At 46.4% G+C, this 18,942-nt stretch overlaps 2 protein-coding genes across 3 annotated transcripts in view; one reads left to right on the top strand and one right to left on the bottom strand.

Moving 5' to 3' along the window:
• The first annotated feature begins 122 nt into the window (after positions 1-122).
• Positions 123-7,024, top strand: pccb (propionyl-CoA carboxylase subunit beta). The gene is made up of 15 exons (XM_035424314.1): positions 123-405; positions 733-852; positions 1,687-1,755; positions 1,855-1,911; positions 2,068-2,181; positions 2,296-2,406; positions 2,815-2,923; positions 3,737-3,857; positions 4,218-4,299; positions 4,436-4,559; positions 4,681-4,788; positions 5,613-5,713; positions 6,007-6,105; positions 6,471-6,570; positions 6,655-7,024. Exons 1-15 carry the CDS (start codon positions 169-171, stop codon positions 6,774-6,776), a joined length of 1,674 nt encoding a protein of 557 aa, XP_035280205.1. The 5' UTR covers positions 123-168; the 3' UTR covers positions 6,777-7,024.
• Positions 7,025-8,931: 1,907 nt separating this feature from the next.
• Positions 8,932-18,942, bottom strand: part of LOC118230889 (cohesin subunit SA-1) — a 51,595-nt gene continuing 41,584 nt past the window's right edge. The window contains exons 19-34 of one of the 2 annotated variants that reach the window (XM_035424312.1): positions 18,284-18,487; positions 17,173-17,243; positions 16,255-16,342; positions 15,648-15,728; positions 15,049-15,141; positions 14,404-14,578; positions 13,827-13,966; positions 13,189-13,290; positions 12,934-13,082; positions 12,198-12,326; positions 11,361-11,572; positions 10,551-10,704; positions 10,113-10,226; positions 9,607-9,721; positions 9,142-9,222; positions 8,932-8,995 (exon numbers count right to left, since the gene is read on the bottom strand). In XM_035424312.1, coding sequence (XP_035280203.1) covers positions 8,972-8,995; positions 9,142-9,222; positions 9,607-9,721; positions 10,113-10,226; positions 10,551-10,704; positions 11,361-11,572; positions 12,198-12,326; positions 12,934-13,082; positions 13,189-13,290; positions 13,827-13,966; positions 14,404-14,578; positions 15,049-15,141; positions 15,648-15,728; positions 16,255-16,342; positions 17,173-17,243; positions 18,284-18,487 — 1,932 coding nt within the window. In that variant the 3' untranslated portion in view covers positions 8,932-8,971. The remainder of the gene's footprint in view (positions 8,996-9,141; positions 9,223-9,606; positions 9,722-10,112; positions 10,227-10,550; positions 10,705-11,360; positions 11,573-12,197; positions 12,327-12,933; positions 13,083-13,188; positions 13,291-13,826; positions 13,967-14,403; positions 14,579-15,048; positions 15,142-15,647; positions 15,729-16,254; positions 16,343-17,172; positions 17,244-18,283; positions 18,488-18,942) is intronic. The other variant, XM_035424313.1, reaches the window with a different exon arrangement.

Here is an 18,942-nt window from a genome sequence, read left to right as displayed (position 1 = left end):
CAGACACAAGTTAGTCAAGTTTCTTAGTCCGCACAGCCATTTAAACCCGCCCCATCATAAAAGGCTGCTTTAGATTGGTCTCACGATAGTAAGCAAAATCGTTGATTGGCCACGTAAGGATAGCAATCATCCATTTTTGTCAGGCTATCGACGGAGTGTCACGGAGCCATGGCGGCTTTTACTGTAGCGAAATGCAGCAGATTTCTTTGCAGACTGAGATCACCCTACAAAAGCCTGGTACCGGTTAATAACGCAGCTGCCTTTGCGGTGTCACAGCGGGACCTTCAGCGACATGCACGGTGGTATAGTATCAGCCATCTCTCCGTCGAGGAACGCATAGACCAGAAACGGAGGGCGGCGCTTATTGGAGGTGGTCAGAACCGAATAGATGCACAACACAAAAGGGTAAAGAACGTAAAAGAACAGGACGTTTTTGACCTCGTCACTAACTTAAACTGAATGACAGAAAAAAATTACAGAAAACTTAACGTTAGCTTGGAAACCTCAAACTCAGTTTCAGACTATAACGTTTTATACCTTTGACATTCATTTTACGGGTTGCATATGCTATAGCAGCTACTGGAGTTGGCTGAATTCAACGTTAATAAGTTTTTAAAATTATTAATTGGAAGCTAAGGTAGTGTTCTATGCAGGCAAGATAGATATTTTGCGTTTATGTCGGTCAAAGATGTATTTTATTCATGACATTATTTTAAATATATTTTTTAATAGGGGAAGCTGACTGCCAGAGAGAGGATTGAACTATTGCTGGATCCTGACTCCTTCGTAGAGTATGACATGTTTGTGGAACACCGGTGTTCAGATTTTGGGATGGAGGCAGATCACAATAAGGTATCGTATTGTTTCTCTCACACAGACTCTCTGGGCATGTGCGAACAGGATTGTCATGTAGGAGTTTAATGCTTTACTAACAATCTACCAATGGGTATCATGTACAGGTGTGTAAATATCCTGTTTTCTGTTTAAACAGAACATGGAAAGGCTAACCTTTGGGAACACAAGTCCTACAGGTTTTCAGTTTACCTGATCTGAAAACATCTAATCAGAATAGTCTGAAGCACATTACATTTTTGCCATTTAGGAGATACTCTTGCCCAGAATGATTTACTCAGTACATTATTCCATTTATACAGCTGGGTATTTTACTGAAGCAATTCAGGTTTAAAGCAATTGGAATTACAGGCCTAGCTCCCCAAACTATTATTCTACACTCCTGCCCTGTAGTAGTGCCTTCCCTCTTTTAGGTTCTAGCTCACTGCTTTCATCTCTGCAGGTTAGGTGAAGTAGGTCTTCTATTAAGCAATTTTTGATTCAGAGCAAACTGCAACCCTACAGACTGGAGTTCTTTTGGTTTTGAATTTGAGTACGGTCTGGTAAAGTATTTCTGTAAAGCCACAACTGCCGCTGGAACTGAACCACACTGTTCCCGATTCCTAACACGCCAAAGCATTGAGTGACACATTCTGGTAATAAAAGTTATGTTAGGGATTTTTTTTGTTATGCATCCATGGCAACTGACTTTTCATTACTGGACTAAAATGAGATTCAGTTACTCTTCTTCATTTATATATATATACTATTCAGGGATGCTCAAAATGTACAGCATTCCGTGTGAAATCTGTGGCAGTGTAATCCCTGAATCTCTCAATGCGACTGTTTTTGCAGTTTCCTGGTGACAGTGTGGTGACAGGGCAGGGCCGAATCAATGGGAGGCTGGTGTACGTCTTCAGCCAGGTAGGCAGCTGCCGAGACAGTCCGATTGACAGTGCAGCTGACAGCTAATGCAGTTTCGCAGCTCTGAGGACTCCCTCATCATTTCTGTTCCCTCCTCAGGATTTCACAGTATTTGGAGGGAGTCTTTCCGGAGCTCACGCACAGAAGATCTGCAAGGTACAGATTAAGAGAGCCAGAAATGGCAAGAGAGATTATGTCGCTGATGAGAAATTTCAGATGTCGCTGCAATGAACTAACCTGCAACAGTGTTTGAATTGAACAAGCGAGCTAAGGTGTGAAAGTTTACAGCCTCTGCTTTGTTTTTCTTCACAGGTCATGGACCAGGCAATGCTTGTGGGAGCTCCAGTAATCGGTCTCAATGATTCTGGTGGTGCCCGCATCCAGGAAGGGGTGGAGTCCCTGGCAGGATACGCGGACATCTTCCTGGTAATGGGAACAGATGCAGTGAATAGGGGCGTGGCCACATAACATGTAACAGGTGCTGTTCAGACGATCCGCCTCTAACCGGGTTGTCTCTCTCACCTCTTTCCCGGTGCTCAGAGGAATGTGCTGGCCTCAGGGGTGGTCCCACAGATCTCCCTAGTTATGGGACCTTGCGCTGGAGGGGCCGTCTACTCCCCTGCCTTAACAGATTTCACGTTCATGGTCAAGGTGAGAAACATGCTCTCCTTCCCTGGAAGCAATTGTTGCTAGCATGTGGCAAACCACTGAAAGAGAAATAGAAATTAAAGCCACAGCAGGGCTTATTAGAAGCATGCCTGACAGGTGCACATCAGTGGGTTTTACCATATGTACTGAGTCCTCCTCCATAAGCTCTCTCCTGGCAATTAATCAGGAAGTGACATCACACATCCAGTGGTGGGGGCGGGGGGCGGGGGCTGGGGGGGGGGGGCGGGGATGCGGGCAGGGCGGGCGTTATTTCCAGTCCATGCACTAACATGCTCCTTGTAAGACCTGGAATGGCACAAACTGATAGGCACAATGTACATCCCTGAGTCAGCATATTTAACAAATGTTTTTGGCTACGGACTTTTGACTCTGGGTTTGTTACATTTACAGGACACCTCCTACCTTTTCATCACTGGACCGGATGTGGTCAAGTCTGTCACCAACGAGGACGTGACCCAGGAGGAGCTGGGAGGGGCGAAGACCCACACGGCCGTATCCGGTGTGCACCACAAATACGAATACAAATACGAGACTTTGTACTACTGTCCAAAATACAGTAAACCTTTTTAAGGACAACACTCCAGACAAGACACTCGCCCTAGCACCAGTGCACAAGAGCAGCTCTCCATGGTCCCCACACCAGACAGTGGATCCCACAGCCCCTTTTTAATTTAGCTTTTGCCATCAAATGGCTGCCGTAATGGATTCATGCAGCAGAGATTATGCAAATCCTTTCAAAGGGGTTTTGCCTACTGTGAAGCATTAACCCGGCACATAGGCCATCTTCTGGCCTTGGAGGGCGTAGTGACATGACAGTTTTATAATGCGGTGAAATTAATTGGATGCAAGCAATGGCTTTATGTACAGGACCCTCAAAAGAAAACACTGTTTAATTAAGAGGATAAGATGTCATGTTTCTGACTGCTCTACGTTTAACAGCCTCAGAAGCTCTTGAACTGTATGAGTCACTGCTATTGGCACTGGGGCTCCTGTGTGGAATTCTGTCAGCTCTGCTTGTTTTCTTTGCATAATTGAGTTGATGAGAAACTCCGTGGCCTCAATCTGTAGGTGTCCAAAGCTCTTTCAGCAGATATCACAAAACAAGTGCAGTATAATATCAAATGAACCATTAATTCAAGTTATTGCAAAGCCCTGAGGCATTTTGGGGCTTGTTAATGGCTGGTAGTCACATGAGGGCAGGCTGGAATTGAAGCAATGGGGTATCCCAAAGCCAGCACGTCTTATATTTAAGTGATTATAATGGTGTTTCAAACAATTATCATGCAATTAATGTTTGCTTTCATTCCTTCAGGTGTTGCACACAGAGCATTTGAGAATGACATTGATGCCCTGCTGAACCTCAGAGAATTTTTCAACTTCCTACCACTCAGTAATAAGGACCCAGCTCCTGTTACCGAGTGTCATGACCCCGGGTAAGTAATTTATTTATCTATTTTAATCCAAGGAATGGTAAAGTTGTATGGTAAAACTATGCCCTCTAGTGGCACTTCAGCCTCATTGCTGTTAGTCTTTACTGTGTGGTCTCTTTGCTGGCTTTGTGGTGCTGAAAACCTAACTTATATCATATATGTACCTTTTTGTTTATTTTAGTATAAGTGTTTTTATTAATATTCCACATCTCGTCATAGAACATTTTTGCTGCACTTATAGGACTGCAAACTGCAGGTGGAAATTTGACTTGACTGACACCTTGTGGTCCAATGAGGGAATGGCAGTTTTAAAAAGCAAGGTGTTCACTTTAGAATACTTAAATCACTTGTTGAACATTACAGTGATCGCCTGGTACCTGGTTTGGACACTGTTGTCCCTTTGGAGACCACCAAAGCCTATGACATGTTGGACATTATTCAAGGGGTAAGTTGTGGCCTGTCTCATGCTAAAATATATATTTAATATAAATATTAAGGGGAATATATTTTATTACATATTTTAGCTGTATTTTTTGGTATAATTTACAGTGAATAATTGCCCGACTGCTGTCTCATCCCAGATTGCAGATGAGCGGGAGTTTTTTGAAATCATGCCAAACTACGCCAAGAACATCGTGGTCGGCTTCGCGAGGATGAACGGGCGCACTGTGGGGATTGTGGGAAACCAGCCCAAAGTGGCATCGGGTGAGCGCGGTGTGACCTGCGGCGAGATGGTGCCCTGTGGCTTCGGCGCAGTGCTGTTTTGGTCCAGCGCAGACGCGAGCGCCGTTGTTTAGACGCTGACGTTTTCTCTCCCGTCTCTCAGGCTGCCTGGACATTAATTCCTCGGTGAAAGGGGCTCGCTTCGTGCGCTTCTGTGACGCCTTCAACATTCCCATTATCACCTTCGTTGACGTTCCCGGATTTCTGCCAGGTAAGAGGGAATTGTGTGTGGAGAAACTGACGCGGGTAGTGCTTTTTGTGCTGAGATGAGGCTAGTCACACTAGTCCGGACTAAGTTTGACTGTAAATCACTTCTCTTGTAAAGACTGTAGAAGTGAAGTGGGAATTTTACATTCCAACTCTGCAGTACTTCTGGCACAAAATATGATTACTAAGTTTTCGAGGACATTATTTTTTAATGAATGGAATTATATTAGTCTTTAGTAAAATGTAAAATTCTGCCCTAGCACTGTAACCTGCTAAAGGCTGCTGCTTGAACAAAATGCTGAACTCTTTGTTCACGTCCTCCAAAATCACTGAATTCACAAGTTTCCTCATAGAGGAACTGCAGCATACTGCTGCAGTATACGAGTGTTTAAAAAAATGCTCATACTTAATTAAATTCAAGCATATTCTAGTGCTGTGTGCAAAATCTAAGCACCTTCACACCCTTGAATTGGCCATGCTCAGATCCAAGCAGTTTTAAGGACCTGTGGGGACCCAACCCCTGAATTCCACCAGTTTCTTCACATGCTGGCCTATTCTGGGGAAACAGATGTGTACTAGATAGAATAGTTGTATCATTCCTTGTGGGGAAACTTGTTGTACAGCAGTATTAAAGACAAATATGAAAGCAAACCACAGCACAATTGAATATGAATTGGAAAACATGGAACACGTGAGCGCCTCTAGCTGCAATGACACGCAGTGGACCGAGGACCGAAGAACTCTGTGCCGTGATTGGGAGAGAGACAGGCACTGAGGCCGCGGCGGTGCAGGTTTGAGCGGCGTTCAAACGGGATTTTGTTTGCTCAGGGACCTCTCAGGAGTACGGCGGCATCATCAGACACGGGGCCAAGCTGCTGTTCGCCTTCGCCGAGGCCACCGTTCCCAAAATCACCATCATCACCAGAAAGGTACGCCACAGCCACACATGCAGTCAGGATGGTCCTTGGCAAAATGGAAAAGCTAATTTCCGTATTTTTCTGTGGAAGTGACTGTCTGAACAATTAACCTTACCTGATGTATGCGTCCTTGGTAATAATGTGATTGTTGACATTTTTAAAACGGGTCTAATATAGGTCCGTAATACCCACTGCATTTGTAGCCTGCAGCGGGTGTTGGGTAAAACTGTAAAACGGACCATTTGCTGGGATGGAGATCCTCCGCCTGTGGTAATGAATTTTTTTTGTGCCTTAATGTTTTTCAGGCCTATGGGGGCGCATACGACGTGATGAGCTCCAAGCACCTCAGAGGAGACGTGAACTACGCATGGCCGTCAGCCGAGGTCGCCGTGATGGGCGCCAAGGTAACCGCACTTGACAACGCAATTAATTTGTTGAAACTGGGGGTCAGATAAGTAAAATTCACAGATGGCAATTTTCTTTGTGAAATTAGTATCAGCAACAATGGCTTCTGTGATGTCAACAGAAATGCATCAACTTATTTAATTCAGTGGACTGATACATTTATGTAGGCAACTGTAGCTATGGTTGACATTGTATCTCCGTGAAGTATGATCCCCCTAGTTTCTATTCTTTGATCTTGAGGAAAAAAAAAAGCAAAAAACGTATGTGCGTGTGCTTTTTGTTAAAGAAATAAATAAAATACTAAATGGTAATGGATAGAAACTGGAGGGAGTTGACTCAAGGGTCTCTCCGCACACTGTCCCAGGGCGCAGTCCAGATCATCTTCAGAGGGAAGGCGAACCAGGCGGAGGCCGAGGCGGAGTACGTCGAGAAGTTTGCGAACCCCTTCCCTGCGGCAGTGCGAGGTAAGGCAACTCAGACGCTACTCCGGTGAGCAGTGCGGAAGTAGCCTAGCGCCGTCGCTGAGCCGCGTTCTCTCTTACCGCCAGGCTTCGTGGACGACATCATCCAGCCTTCCACCACGCGGAAGAGGATCTGCCGGGACCTTGAAGTCTTGGCCAGCAAGAAGCAGACAAACCCGTGGAAAAAACATGCCAACATCCCTCTCTAAAACGGGTCTTCCGGAAGGGTGTTTCAGAAGAGCTCTTGGCGCACTTACCTACTGTAATATTTTCAAAAGCTCAAAATTAATTTTGGGCACATGTAGAATGATCTGCAGTGACTTTTTTAACATGAGAGAATTGCAGCTTTGGCCCCTCTTGTCCCTTAGGGAAAACATTGCTAACACTGACTGGGTAGCTTGCTGTATGTCCTCTCAACTGTAAAATCATTGGAGTTTATTAAATACTTTTTCCGGAGTCCCATGGTTTTTCCTGCAATCTGGAAGATGCTACTGAGTTGTGAATGCATGCTGCTTTGTGGAATGGATTTGAGACCAAGTAGTGATGCCATGTGTGATTTTATAGTGCCTTTAAGGATCATTGCTTCCTTCAATCCTGATGCCATTTACCAGTGAAGCAGGGTCATTAATTCCACACTGCAATGATTAAATGACAGGCAATTTAACCCCACACATCAAGATTACAGATTTTATTTAATTAAAAAAAAAAAAATCAAAACAAATTTGTGTTCACAGAAAAAAGATTTAGAACAGTTTATTAAAGGGAAGGGGATACATCCGCATTAGGTTGTACAAAAGAAAAAAAAACGTCTTAATATTGAAAATGTACAATTTACAGGATTACTAACAAAACCAATCAAGGAGACACTGGGAATATAAAAGCTATCGCGTTGAACTGAATTTGAGACCCACCCACATGAAAAGTACCTAAGATATGAAAACGGTCATTGTGCAGTCTACGATATAACTTGTTTTTTTTTGACAACATGATGACTGTGAAGCACAAGGTTCGCTGTGGCCGGACTCTACCATGCTGCATCTATTATGCCCACAGAACTACACGGGTGACGTGATAATCCCACCACTTTATATCCAGCTATTGACCGCCGTCGCTAAATCCTGGCTTCCCGTGATTACTGTCCAGATTGGAGCTGGTGGTAGGGTAAAGCGCGTTGTCCACAATTTGGCAACAGATCTTTCGAAATAGAACTGTACAAACATTTGAACAAAAACCTCACTTGATTCAAAACTTCATACTAAACTACTAAAATTCAAAATATGCTTTTTTTTTTTTTTTAAACTATTAATTTGTTTTAAAAACTCCTGATTACATTATTTGTGTTGCTGACTGGAAAAAACACTCGAGACCTAAATTTGAACTGTACACAGTAATACGGTTTCGGACCTAGACTAAAATGAGACCTAGACAGTTTACCGTTATGGGTGTGTAAAGAAAAATGTTAAAATCGCCGTTCCAAGAAATGGGTTGAGCTTCAGGGCCTCGGCACCCTTGCACACAGATGCAGCCACCGAAGGCAAGTACAGTAACAGAGAAGACGACTCGTTACCAGAAACCATAATGCACCTGTGTATTAATCGCTTACCACCACAGAATGACCTTTTCCGTTTCTGTAGCGGCGAGGGGGCCAGTGTGCGTGGTTAACATGAGTGTTTCTGCGTACGATGTACATCATACGGATATTTCTGCCTAATAAACAAACAAAACAAAACAAAAAAAACCCAAATACCCAAAAACAAAACAGCCTTCTGACCAGACACAACACTGAACTAATGACCTGTACAGTGGCCTAGCCAGCGGTGGAGGACACCACAAATAAATGTACACCTTCAAACTAGGGGGGGTAGTGGCACCTGGCACATGACCTTCCTCCAGAGAATAAAAAGTGTACCACAAGGTTAACCAAATCCAGTGCTAATCCATACATGGAGTACTGCTGCAATTCTAACAGGCATGAATCTTTTAAAGTTTTTTTTTTTTTTTTTTTTTTTTTTTTTAGTAATTATTTTTTTTTTTTAAACATACAATTTTTTTTTTTTGTAATTAGAAATGTAAAGTTTAAAATTGATCCTTGAGGGAGTTTACTGGGCGGGTGGCACCGGCACGGTCTGCTCGAGGGGGGGGGGAAGACGAGCACACTATAGCCATGGCGTCGCTGAGCCACCGGGCTCAACGAAAGGGCAGCGAGGACGATCCTCTTTATCCTCCACTGGAGCGATGATCGACTGACAAGTCTTTTTTGTTCAAAAAGTCCACCCCCCCCCCCCCCACACCCCCCTCAAATACATTTCACAAACAATCACAGTTAGAAGGCCCCATTGCTCCAAACAAAACCTAATTTTTCTCTTTTTTCAGTCAACATTCCCCCCCTCCTCTTCGCATCTTCTCAGAACATGGGCATGGTGAATCCCTGTCGAGACAGAAAACCATTGCATTCCCTTGAACACGAGCAATAACTTTTTAAATCCCCCTCTCCACAATTTCACAGGGAAAAAAAAATAAAGATTTGCCAAGGGAGAAGGTTTGGCAGTGGAATAACCGAGTTTCCCTACTCACCGATTCATCCTCTATCATGGCTGCCGAGTCGAAAAAGTCTGGTCTCAGTTCTGCTCTCTCTCGTCTGTTCCTGGATGGAGGCTGGCGGACAGACAAAACCAAATGGAACATTATGAATGGCTGTATTTATATCAAACACTTTTTATTCTGCTTTGCCCAATTTGATGCCCTCCCGATTTTCCCTAGTCCCCCATGAAGAAATGATCCTCTCCTTGTACGAACCAGATTGACCAGAGGAGTTGTTGTAAAACCTGTATTTCTGAAACTGTCCCTCATTGGCATAGAAAAAAGTCTGGTTATCTGGCATTATCATAATCATTTTGAAGGAAAAAAAGAAAAAAAAAAGAATAATAATGTCTCTGCATGAAGGGTTCAAACATTTTAAATGAACAGAATGAACAAAATGTATAAAATGTGTAACTTGCAGCTGACGTTCAGCCTGCTGGCTAGAAAGCTGATGCTCACCAGATCGATCACCATGGTGTCCTCAAACTCCTCGTTCATGTCCTCCAGCTGGCCGCGAGACGACATCATCACGTCCTCGAAGATGGGCTCTGCGTCATCCTCCATCAGACCCCGGCTGCAATGTGAAGATTTCCTTTCATACCGTATCTCCCTACACCTCTCTTCCCTGTGCTACACAGCCTTCAATCTCTTCTTTTACCATTTATCACCCCCACAGCCTTCAGTCTCTCTTCCTGCTATATACCCCCCACTGCTTTGTTTCCCTCTGCCTGCTATAAAAATCACCCCATAACCTTTATCGTGCCATATATCCTTGTCACAACCTGCCCTTTCTTCTCTCAGCTAATTTCCATTGAGTGTTAAATGCTAATTAAAATCCTTGCAGAGGTCCAGTCCGGCTGCATGACTGTCTGGTTTATAAGTGCTTATAAGTGCTGAACCGAGCTGGAGAGCTAACGCTCGGGGATGCGAGACTAGTGTCTAATGTTTTCCTGGTCCTCGCTTACACGGTCTGCCGCACCCCTCCACTCCGGGCCTTCATGTAGTTCATCCCCGTCCGGTCCTTCCGGTTCACCTCCTCCAGCTTCTGCTGCCCGAGCCAGGACATCTGCATCTGGGGGCTGCAGGGAGAAGCGCGGCGTCTCAGTCCACATCGCGCTCTCGCTCCGGTCTCCTGTGCTCGGACCGTACAGGCTAACCGTACGCTAGCCCTCTATTCTTAATGCTCGAATATCTGCTCTCTTTTCTATTTGAGCTGTGAAATGCTCCAGTTTATTGCACCGTATGAATATTCATGAAGGGGCATGATCAAGGACAATGCCAATGGCGATGGACGTTCAGTGCCCAGACACGCCTCTTCATGAATATGCATAAGCCGTTACGTCACCAGCTGGAAGCTCAGAGAGCGAGGGAGCAGGGGGAAGGACGGCGCCGCGGGCCCTTACTTGTGGACGTAGTCGGACTCGGAGCCCGGCTCGGAGTCCTGGTCGGGGATGTGCTCGGCCGCCTGCCGGGGGTTCTCCCGCAGGACGGTGGAGGTGAGCTGGGGCGTGGGCAGGGTGTCGTTCCGCATCAGCCAGGACCCCTCCACGCTCTCCTCTGCAGGACGGCACAGCACGGCGTCAGAGGAAAGGCTTCATATACATTACATTACATTCATTTGGCAGACGCTTTTATCCAAAGCGACGTACAAAAAAGTGCATTTCATGGTCATAGACAACTGCTAAACACAGGTTCAGTAAGGTACAATACTTATTTTGTACAGCTATTTCTAGCCAAGAACACAGTTCACACAGTGAACACTATTCTGACCTAACCTCTACAAAACAAACTAGGCAGAAGAATAAGCTACAGTATTAGGACAAATACAAATTACGAAAAAGTGCTGGGATGGGGCAACATGTAACAAGTGACATGAAAGGGCCCCTACACCCCCTCCCCTCCACCACAGAGACCGCACCCTCCGTGTTCCTTCTACGTTTAGCTCAGGGCGAATAAAATTAGCGTAACACGGACTTTAAAGTGTCCACTTACGGGTGCTAAACGGATCTAAACGTCCATGAAAATGAACGCAATCGTTTCGTTCCGGCAAGTAACAAATAAATCCGACATCCCAGTCGCAACCCAATTTAGTACCCTCGGTTAGGCCGAGGAGCTCTGGTCTCTACCGAAAACACAGAGCAGTTCTCGTTCTAATGTTTTAACTGCAAAAACGAAGAGAGTGTAGTAGCTTGTCGCGGCGCAGTGCTCTTTACCCTCACCGTCTATCCTCTTCTTGTGCAGGGGCGGCCGGCCCTTCTTGCTGCGGACCGAGCCGGCCTTGCTGCTGCTGCTGCCGCTGGTGACGGACATGCGGTCCTCGTCCCCGCCCGTCAGCAGGGAGTTCCTGTAGGAGATGAGCGGCAGCCACACGTCCTCCCGCCGCTCCATCATCTGCTCCGTCATGAACTTCTCCAGGTACGAGTGGCTGCGGGGGGGTTCACACGGGACCGGTGAGATATATACCTTCACGCTTACAGTGGACACTTATCCAGAGCCACTTCCAGTTTCATTATACAGTCCATTTGTACTGAAGCAGTTCAGGTTATGTGCTTTGCTCAAGGGTACAACAGCGGTGCTCCAACCTGGGAATCAAACCTGCAGCCTTGGCATCACAAGCCCAGTTCCCTAACCACTGTACTACAAACTCCTGCCCAATAAGCACGGAAGCACCCAAGCACTCTAAGTACAAATGGCTGTGGGGTTATCAGGACAGGTTAGACATACATACACACACTCCTCAGGTTCTCTATGCACAGTGTATGTGGTCCCATACCCTGTGGTGTCATCACAGGACATATAAAACCGAGGGCTGGACAGAGACAGGCACTTCTCTAGGTGCCAGAGGCTGTGGTGTCACAGCACAGTCGGGCTCACACACCTCTTAACCTTCAGGTGGCAGCAGAACACAACGGAAAGGCTAAAGCTCGGACACCTCGAGCTTTTCTCACTCGTACGGAGACGCACCCACACACACACAAACACAAGCGCAAACACACATGTGCATACACACGTGCGCACACACTGGGGAAAGGCGCAGTACATGTGCTTACACAGTCTTTTTATCCTGACGGAGCAGCTTGGAGGAGAACTCGCTCAGGACTTCCAGGAAGGCCAGATTCGGAGGGGGGAACTCCACCCCTTTCGGGTTCTGGTACTTGAAGGCAAACTCGATTCCATCCCTTGGGGAGGGGGGAAGAAATAACATAAGATAAAACCTATGACTATCTCCACATTAAGTGACCACTGAGTTACATTAGCGACCCCCCATATTACAGCAGTGACCACAAAGTTACATTAGCGATCCCCATGTTACATTAGCAACTGCTGCGCTGCATTAGCGATCCCCATGTTACATTAGCAACTGCTGCGCTGCATTAGCGATCCCCATGTTACATTAGCAACTGCTGCGCTGCATTAGCACTCCCCATGTTACATTAGCAACTGCTGCGCTGCATTAGCGCTCCCCATGTTACATTAGCAACTGCTGCGCTGCATTAGCACTCCCCATGTTACATTAGCAACTGCTGCGCTGCATTAGCGCTCCCCATGTTACATTAGCAACTGCTGCGCTGCATTAGCGCTCCCCATGTTACATTAGCAACTGCCGCGCTGCATTAGCGCTCCCCATGTTACATTAGCAACTGCTGCGCTGCATTAGCACTCCCCATGTTACATTAGCGACCACTGCGCTGCGTTAGCGATCCCCATGTTACATTAGCGACCACTGCGCTGCGTTAGCGATCCCCATGTTACACCCGCGTGTGTCCCTGAGGCGCGGGTGCTCACTTGTGCAGCGTGGCCACGGCCTCGCGGGTTTTGATCTGGTCCAGGCCGAAGGTGAGGGCAAAGCGGCGAGCCAGCTCCTTGATGCCGCTCACGTGGGACGAGGTGCGGTCCAGGTTGGGGCCCTGGTCCTGCAGAAGCTCATTGAAGAGCTGGAGAAAGGTGACGGAACAGGAACGTGTTACTCTGACCTATTCTTTTGCCAATTATTGGGATGCGCGCACCTGTCCCCTCCCCTAGGGGGAGCAGCAGCCATACCTGCTGAAGACTCAGAATGAGGGTCTTGGCGCACTGGATCTTGTCCGTCTGTCTCGTCTTGCTCAGCGTCTCCTTGATGATGTCACCGTAATCGTTGTAGTACTGAAAGCGGGCACGGCAAAGAAACAAAAAATTTAAAACTTGACTGCAGAACAGTTGGGCATGCACTGCAATTCACCTGATTGATTTATACATCCAAACATGACAATAGGCCAACTTAAATACATATATAAAAAAACATCTGGGGTGGTTACTTGGCTCAAGGTGAAATACTTTTGGGTATGCAACTGTGTCTTAGTTTATGCTCAATTCTATCTGGTTGACAGTTGTGCAATAAACACATGGCAAAGTGCCTAAATTGCAATGAGGCGTTTTGCCACGTGTATATGCAGTGCAGCAGTCAGCCAATTGCAACTGAGTGTAAGCATAGCCATAGAACAAACCTTTATACACCTGCCTTACTCTGCCAACAGAACAAAGACCTGAGGCTCAACTGACACTGGTTGACAACCAATTACATTTAGACTGATTAAGCTTAGGGGATCCTAATTGGAGGTTTCCCTGCAGATGTAGTTACGCTACACACTGTAATGTCGTGCGTCTATGCTGGGAGACGCAGGTCGGCGATGCGGTCGCACCTTCATGTAGTGCTTGAAGATGTCAGCGGCGGCCGGCATGTCCACGATGTCGTAGATGATGAGCTTGCTGAAGGCCGCCAGCAGGTTCCTCCTCTTGTGCAAGGCCTCGATCTTATTGGCTTCGTCTTCCTCGTCGCCCTCTGCGGACCGGGAAAAAGGGTCAGTTTCCATGGCAACTGTGACTTCTTAAATGGTTGCCTTGTTAAGGAACGGGAAGCATGATTTATAAGGCAATTATATGCTATGGAAGACTCACAGACCTAAGGCAATGGCAGCACTATTGCTATGGAATGCAGTCTCTTCATTGGTTCAGTCGCTCTACCCATTACAGAGTTACATTACATTACAGGCTTTTTACCAGGTGCTCTTATCCAGGGAGCACAACCTTTTTTACAAAAGATTTACATTGGATATATACTGAAGCAATGCAGGTACAACGGTTCAATAAGATAACAAGATCACAGTTCTCTCTGCATAAACTCCAGCTTAGCGCCTTCAGTCTACAAAAAGCCACTTTTGGGGGTGATCTAGAGCATCTTATGGGCCAGGGCCACGCAATCCGCCCTGCCAGGCTCACCGATGCTCTGGTTCTCCTCGTCCTGGTCGATGAAGACGTGGTCGAGGACGAAGGTGAGCAGCTCGTTCTGCAGCTGCCCGTCGGGGTTGAAGACCAGCGGCTGCAGGCCCTCGCGGGCCCCCGAGGTCAGCTGGTGGCTGAAGATCATCAGGAGGTCGCAGAGCAGCATGAACGCCTGCAGGGGGGGGGGCGGGGCGGAGTGGGTGCTGTCAGTGCTGTCCTTGTACCCCCATCCACACAAACACTACCATCTCAAAACTGCCATGGAAAGTAAACCCCCTGGGAAAGAATCCTTACTGGGCCAAGGTACTGGGCGGAAAATTAGTTTGCCAAAACCACCAACACTGTCCAGGTGTTCAGTCTGTATGTCTGACTAGAAATAAAGCGGTAAAACTTCTCTGGGACGTGTCTTCAAAAAAACAAGCTCGCAGTTAGATAAATACGTCAAGATTACTTAAGAAATCTCCTTGGTAAACTATTGATAATAACACCTTTCCCAAGTGACCCTGAACACACAGTAAGTTCACTCGGTTCTTAAAGATCCCTTACTGGCAGGCCCACCATTTTCTCCATGGAGTCTCTCCTCCAACACAAACATCATTTCAGTGTCTTAAAAGGATGATGTGGCTTAGAACTCCAGCTCACCTGCTCCTTTACAGGGGTGTTGACATTGGACAGGCACTGCTGACACACGGCCAAGAAAGACTTGACAACTCTCCTTAGTGCAATGAGGTCATCCTGTCAGAAGGCAATGTGAGCATCAGTCAGGGTTCCCACTCAAATGACATCCATTTTTTCAGATATGTTTAAAGAATAAATGTACGATTTTTAATTTGCCGGTGTAAGAACCTAAGTTTAGGCTTAGCTGCAGGGATACATTTGAAAAGGGGATATACATTTTGAGACTTGCAAGCATAGTATATATTTTTGCAGATTAATTCATGTACAAGCCAGTGAGCCATACAATTTGTTAGCATTATTAGCACGTGGATATTGTACTTAGTAGCAAGTGACTTTAAGCTTGTGGAGTGCATAAAAAACAGATGTATTTTGTCTGCATACCTCACAAATTTCCTTTGCATTTCTGTGACTCTCCAGGATGAAAGTCCATGTTAAAATCGTTAAAGGACTTCTTGAACCCTGGTCTGTGTGACGCTGTGCTTTACACAGGAAAGGTGCTGGCTTTGGCTACCTTTACTCTGCGGTTCTAAAGCTGAGGAACCGTACGGGGACGCGCCGCGTACCTTAGACGGAGAACCCTCTGTGATCTTCACCAGCTGCCACAGGATGGCGTAATGCGAGCACTGAAGAGCCTGCACTGCAATCTGCAGATATGAGAAAGGGAAGAGAGGTGCATGAGATAAAAAAAGAGCAAGAGGACATGAAGAGGGGAGGAAAGATTGGGAGAAACAAGGATAGAGAATGTATGAGGGAGAAGGAGGGGGATGAGAGAGAGGGAAGAGAAATAAAAAATTATTGAAAAGAGGAAGATTAAGAGAAACGGGGATACAGAAAGTGCAAGGATGAGGGAGGGAAAAAAGAAGGGAGAAGTAAGGGTTCAAGAGGCATGCGGCAGAGAGAAGACAAAAGAAGACAAAAGAAAAACCAGCAATTGTAGAAGAAACAATTGAAGAGGAAGCGAGAGAGGGAGAGAACGAGCGAGAGAGCAAATGTCAGGCAGTAATTCAACCCGTTTGTCCGAATCTTTCATCTTGACTTTCCAGTGTGCCTTAAAGATACCTTCACGTGCGCACAAAAGAACAGAACAAAATGCACAAATCACTTGGAGTCCAAATCGAATGCAGTTCTCGAGAGACCTTGGAGAGTACAGACTGTTCTAAGGCACCTCACCTGCTCGGGCATGGACCCTTGCTCGATTCCGGTCTTCAGCAGCCGGTAGCAGTTTCCAAACAGGTCCCACCGGGTGAGGTCATGGGCACTGGAGAAAGAGAGGGGAAGGACTGTGTGTTAAACCGCTGAGCAGCCTGACCTCCGGCCAGCACCCATCACCGAGAGCCTGTGCACCTTAAAGGCAAAGAGTGACAGTAAAACGGGGCTCACGCAGTCTCCTCCTTTTTGTTTTCACCTTAAGACCAGCAAGCAATTCATAAAGAGGTGAGGCGAGTCAGCCGTGCAATCAACAGCTTTAATTACGTGCTGAGTAACATCAAAATCCAGCAGACCCTACTGCTCTCTGGGGCAAGGTTTAACAGGACAGAAATAAGAAGTTAATGAATTTTAAGGGAGTTATTTCATTTGACCGAATCCAAGTAATTGGATACAACGCAACGTGACTGGTAGGGCACAGATTGGAGTCGCTCCCTGCAATGAAACCCTATGCCTTCCCCCAGCCTTGTGTCAAGCTCAGGAAGAATTCTGAACGGAAAAATAATCAAAAAGAACACTCGCTTTTTGGTAATTCAATTGCGGATGAACTGACATGTTATCCATTTACTTTATTACATCCACTTTTAGTTCTGTATTGGTTTGCTGCACATTTCCTGTCCAGAATCTTATTTTGGTGCATTTTTGCTTCCTGGCACTGTGCATAGGTGTCTCTTTCGGAGGTCCAGAAAAAGAGCTGTTCTAATTTTATCATCTCATCAACGTCAAAGCAGCCCTAAAACACAAACTGTAAGAAACCAACCCCTGTCCAATCACAGTAGATGTTACAATGCTCAAAGTTTCAAAAAACTAAACAAAATAAATGTATTGTAAGGGAGACACAGAAATGGCAAGAGAAACCAAAAAAAGGCTTCTGGGACGTACTTGTGGAACGCGGTGAGCCTCTTGAGGGTGGAGAGCACGTTGTAAATGTCGTCATCGTCCGCCTCCTCGCCCTGCAGAAGGACATTAACCACGTTTAAAATTTCATTTTTTATTCTGAAAGCAAGAAAGATCTTAAACAGCCCACTATGGGATGATCTGGTACTGGTTATCTGGACACCGTGTTTCCTGCTTCAATAACACAGCATTTACATGTTCACCAAACTAACAGTTAGAGGACTGTCAGAAGTGAAGATTAAGTGAAAATCCATACAGGACAGACACACAGCATTAGACTTCTAGCACTTAAATTTGGCAGTGGAATACTATACATCAAAAGAAATTCTGTTCATTTCCTGCTCATAAATTTGAAAAAGCATTGCGCGTATTCATATTGAGGCTGAACAAACACACACGAATCCAAGGGGAAACAAGCGATTGCGGAAGGTCTTACGCAAAGTGTTTATTCTGGGCCACCGCGAGTCATGGCGGGGCTTTGCTATTCGTGAGTGTTACTCCGTGGTGTAAAAACAGAAGAGAGAGATTCGCCGAGGAGCTAATTCTGCCCTTTCATGTGAACAGGTTGTACCCCTGCCTCACTGATGACCGCACGCTCGGAACGGTTGTTCATTCACAACCGAGGTTCTGCGGCTTGCTGCCGCTCCCCCGTTCACAAATCCACCCGTCACATTCACACACCAGCGATAACCATTCAACGCATATGCGGGAATGGCTTTTTGGAGGCATGATGTGTAATTCCGTGTAAAATGCTTACCGGAATGAATGCAAAAATCACGGTGAACATTTATTAATTTTTTTTATGCGACGTGTCAAGTTTGCTCATTTGGAGCTGGGGGAGAGGAGCTTTGTGAGATGCTTTTAAAACAATTGCTGTGGCTAAAACAATTCTCACTTGCTCTCTGCCTCCATACCAGTTGGTATTCGCTGAGCATTCAGATTCAAAATGGCTGCTGTGTGTCACCCAGATGGGTGCTACACATGTCTGGTGGCCGAGATGAGCCTCCCCTTTCTCTGTGAAGTGCTTTGAGATTGCGAATGGTGAGAACCACCGAGTTCACTGTTTAAAATCGCGTGCGCGTGCAACGGGGCCTACCTCCTGCAGCAGGTCCTCCACGGAGTGGCAGAAGCGGTCGACCATCTCGTCCACCAGCTGGCTGCGGGCGATGTCCACGCGGTTCATGATGGTGTACTCCTCGCTGCACAGGGTGCTGTAGGTGCGGCTGCAGGCCTCCAGCACCTCCGTCTCCGTGTGCTTCTCCACCACAAACTTGATCTGCTTCAGCAGGGCGTCCAAGTGCTGCGGGTTTGGGAAGGGGTTCATACACCTGGTCACATGGTGTGCCCACTCTGGGGACGGGCCGGCCCGAGGGGGGCAAGGCCACTCCCACTCGTAGGGCTCACGGGTCTAACAACTGCGCTTGGTGGAATTGGGTCGGTTCCATTTACATCCAGTCAGTTCCGGAAATGGATTGAAATTCAGTTCACAATCAAAAATCTCTATTAAGCATTTGTTGATAAATACGCGTCTAACTTTATAAATGAATGCACTGAATTTCAGTTCATGAATGAACTGAATTGAAATGGAAGTGACCCCATTCACTTTGGTGGAAGGAACTAAGGGACGTCTCCAATACACATACTGAAGACATCCCTCCCAGGGGAGCCACCTTTACTTCACTGCGCAAAAGATGGCCGAATCAAGCCGAGACTCCTGAGGTCGCGGTCTGAGTCGTATACAGACTGAGCTCCACT

The sequence above is a fragment of the Anguilla anguilla genome, chromosome 6, assembly GCF_013347855.1.
Source record: "Anguilla anguilla isolate fAngAng1 chromosome 6, fAngAng1.pri, whole genome shotgun sequence".
Lineage (NCBI taxonomy): Eukaryota > Metazoa > Chordata > Actinopteri > Anguilliformes > Anguillidae > Anguilla > Anguilla anguilla.
This window is presented reverse-complemented; position numbering and strand designations above follow the sequence as displayed.

What these genes read in the sequence shown, in the direction of transcription:
- pccb (XM_035424314.1), top strand. Translation starts at nt 169, where the DNA reads ATGGCGGCTTTTACTGTAGCGAAATGCAGCAGATTTCTTTGCAGACTG. An exon ending in TAGATGCACAACACAAAAGG is followed by an intron (nt 406 to 732) that starts GTAAAGAACGTA and finishes ATTTTTTAATAG; the next exon opens with GGGAAGCTGACTGCCAGAGA. An exon ending in TGGAGGCAGATCACAATAAG is followed by an intron (nt 853 to 1,686) that starts GTATCGTATTGT and finishes CTGTTTTTGCAG; the next exon opens with TTTCCTGGTGACAGTGTGGT.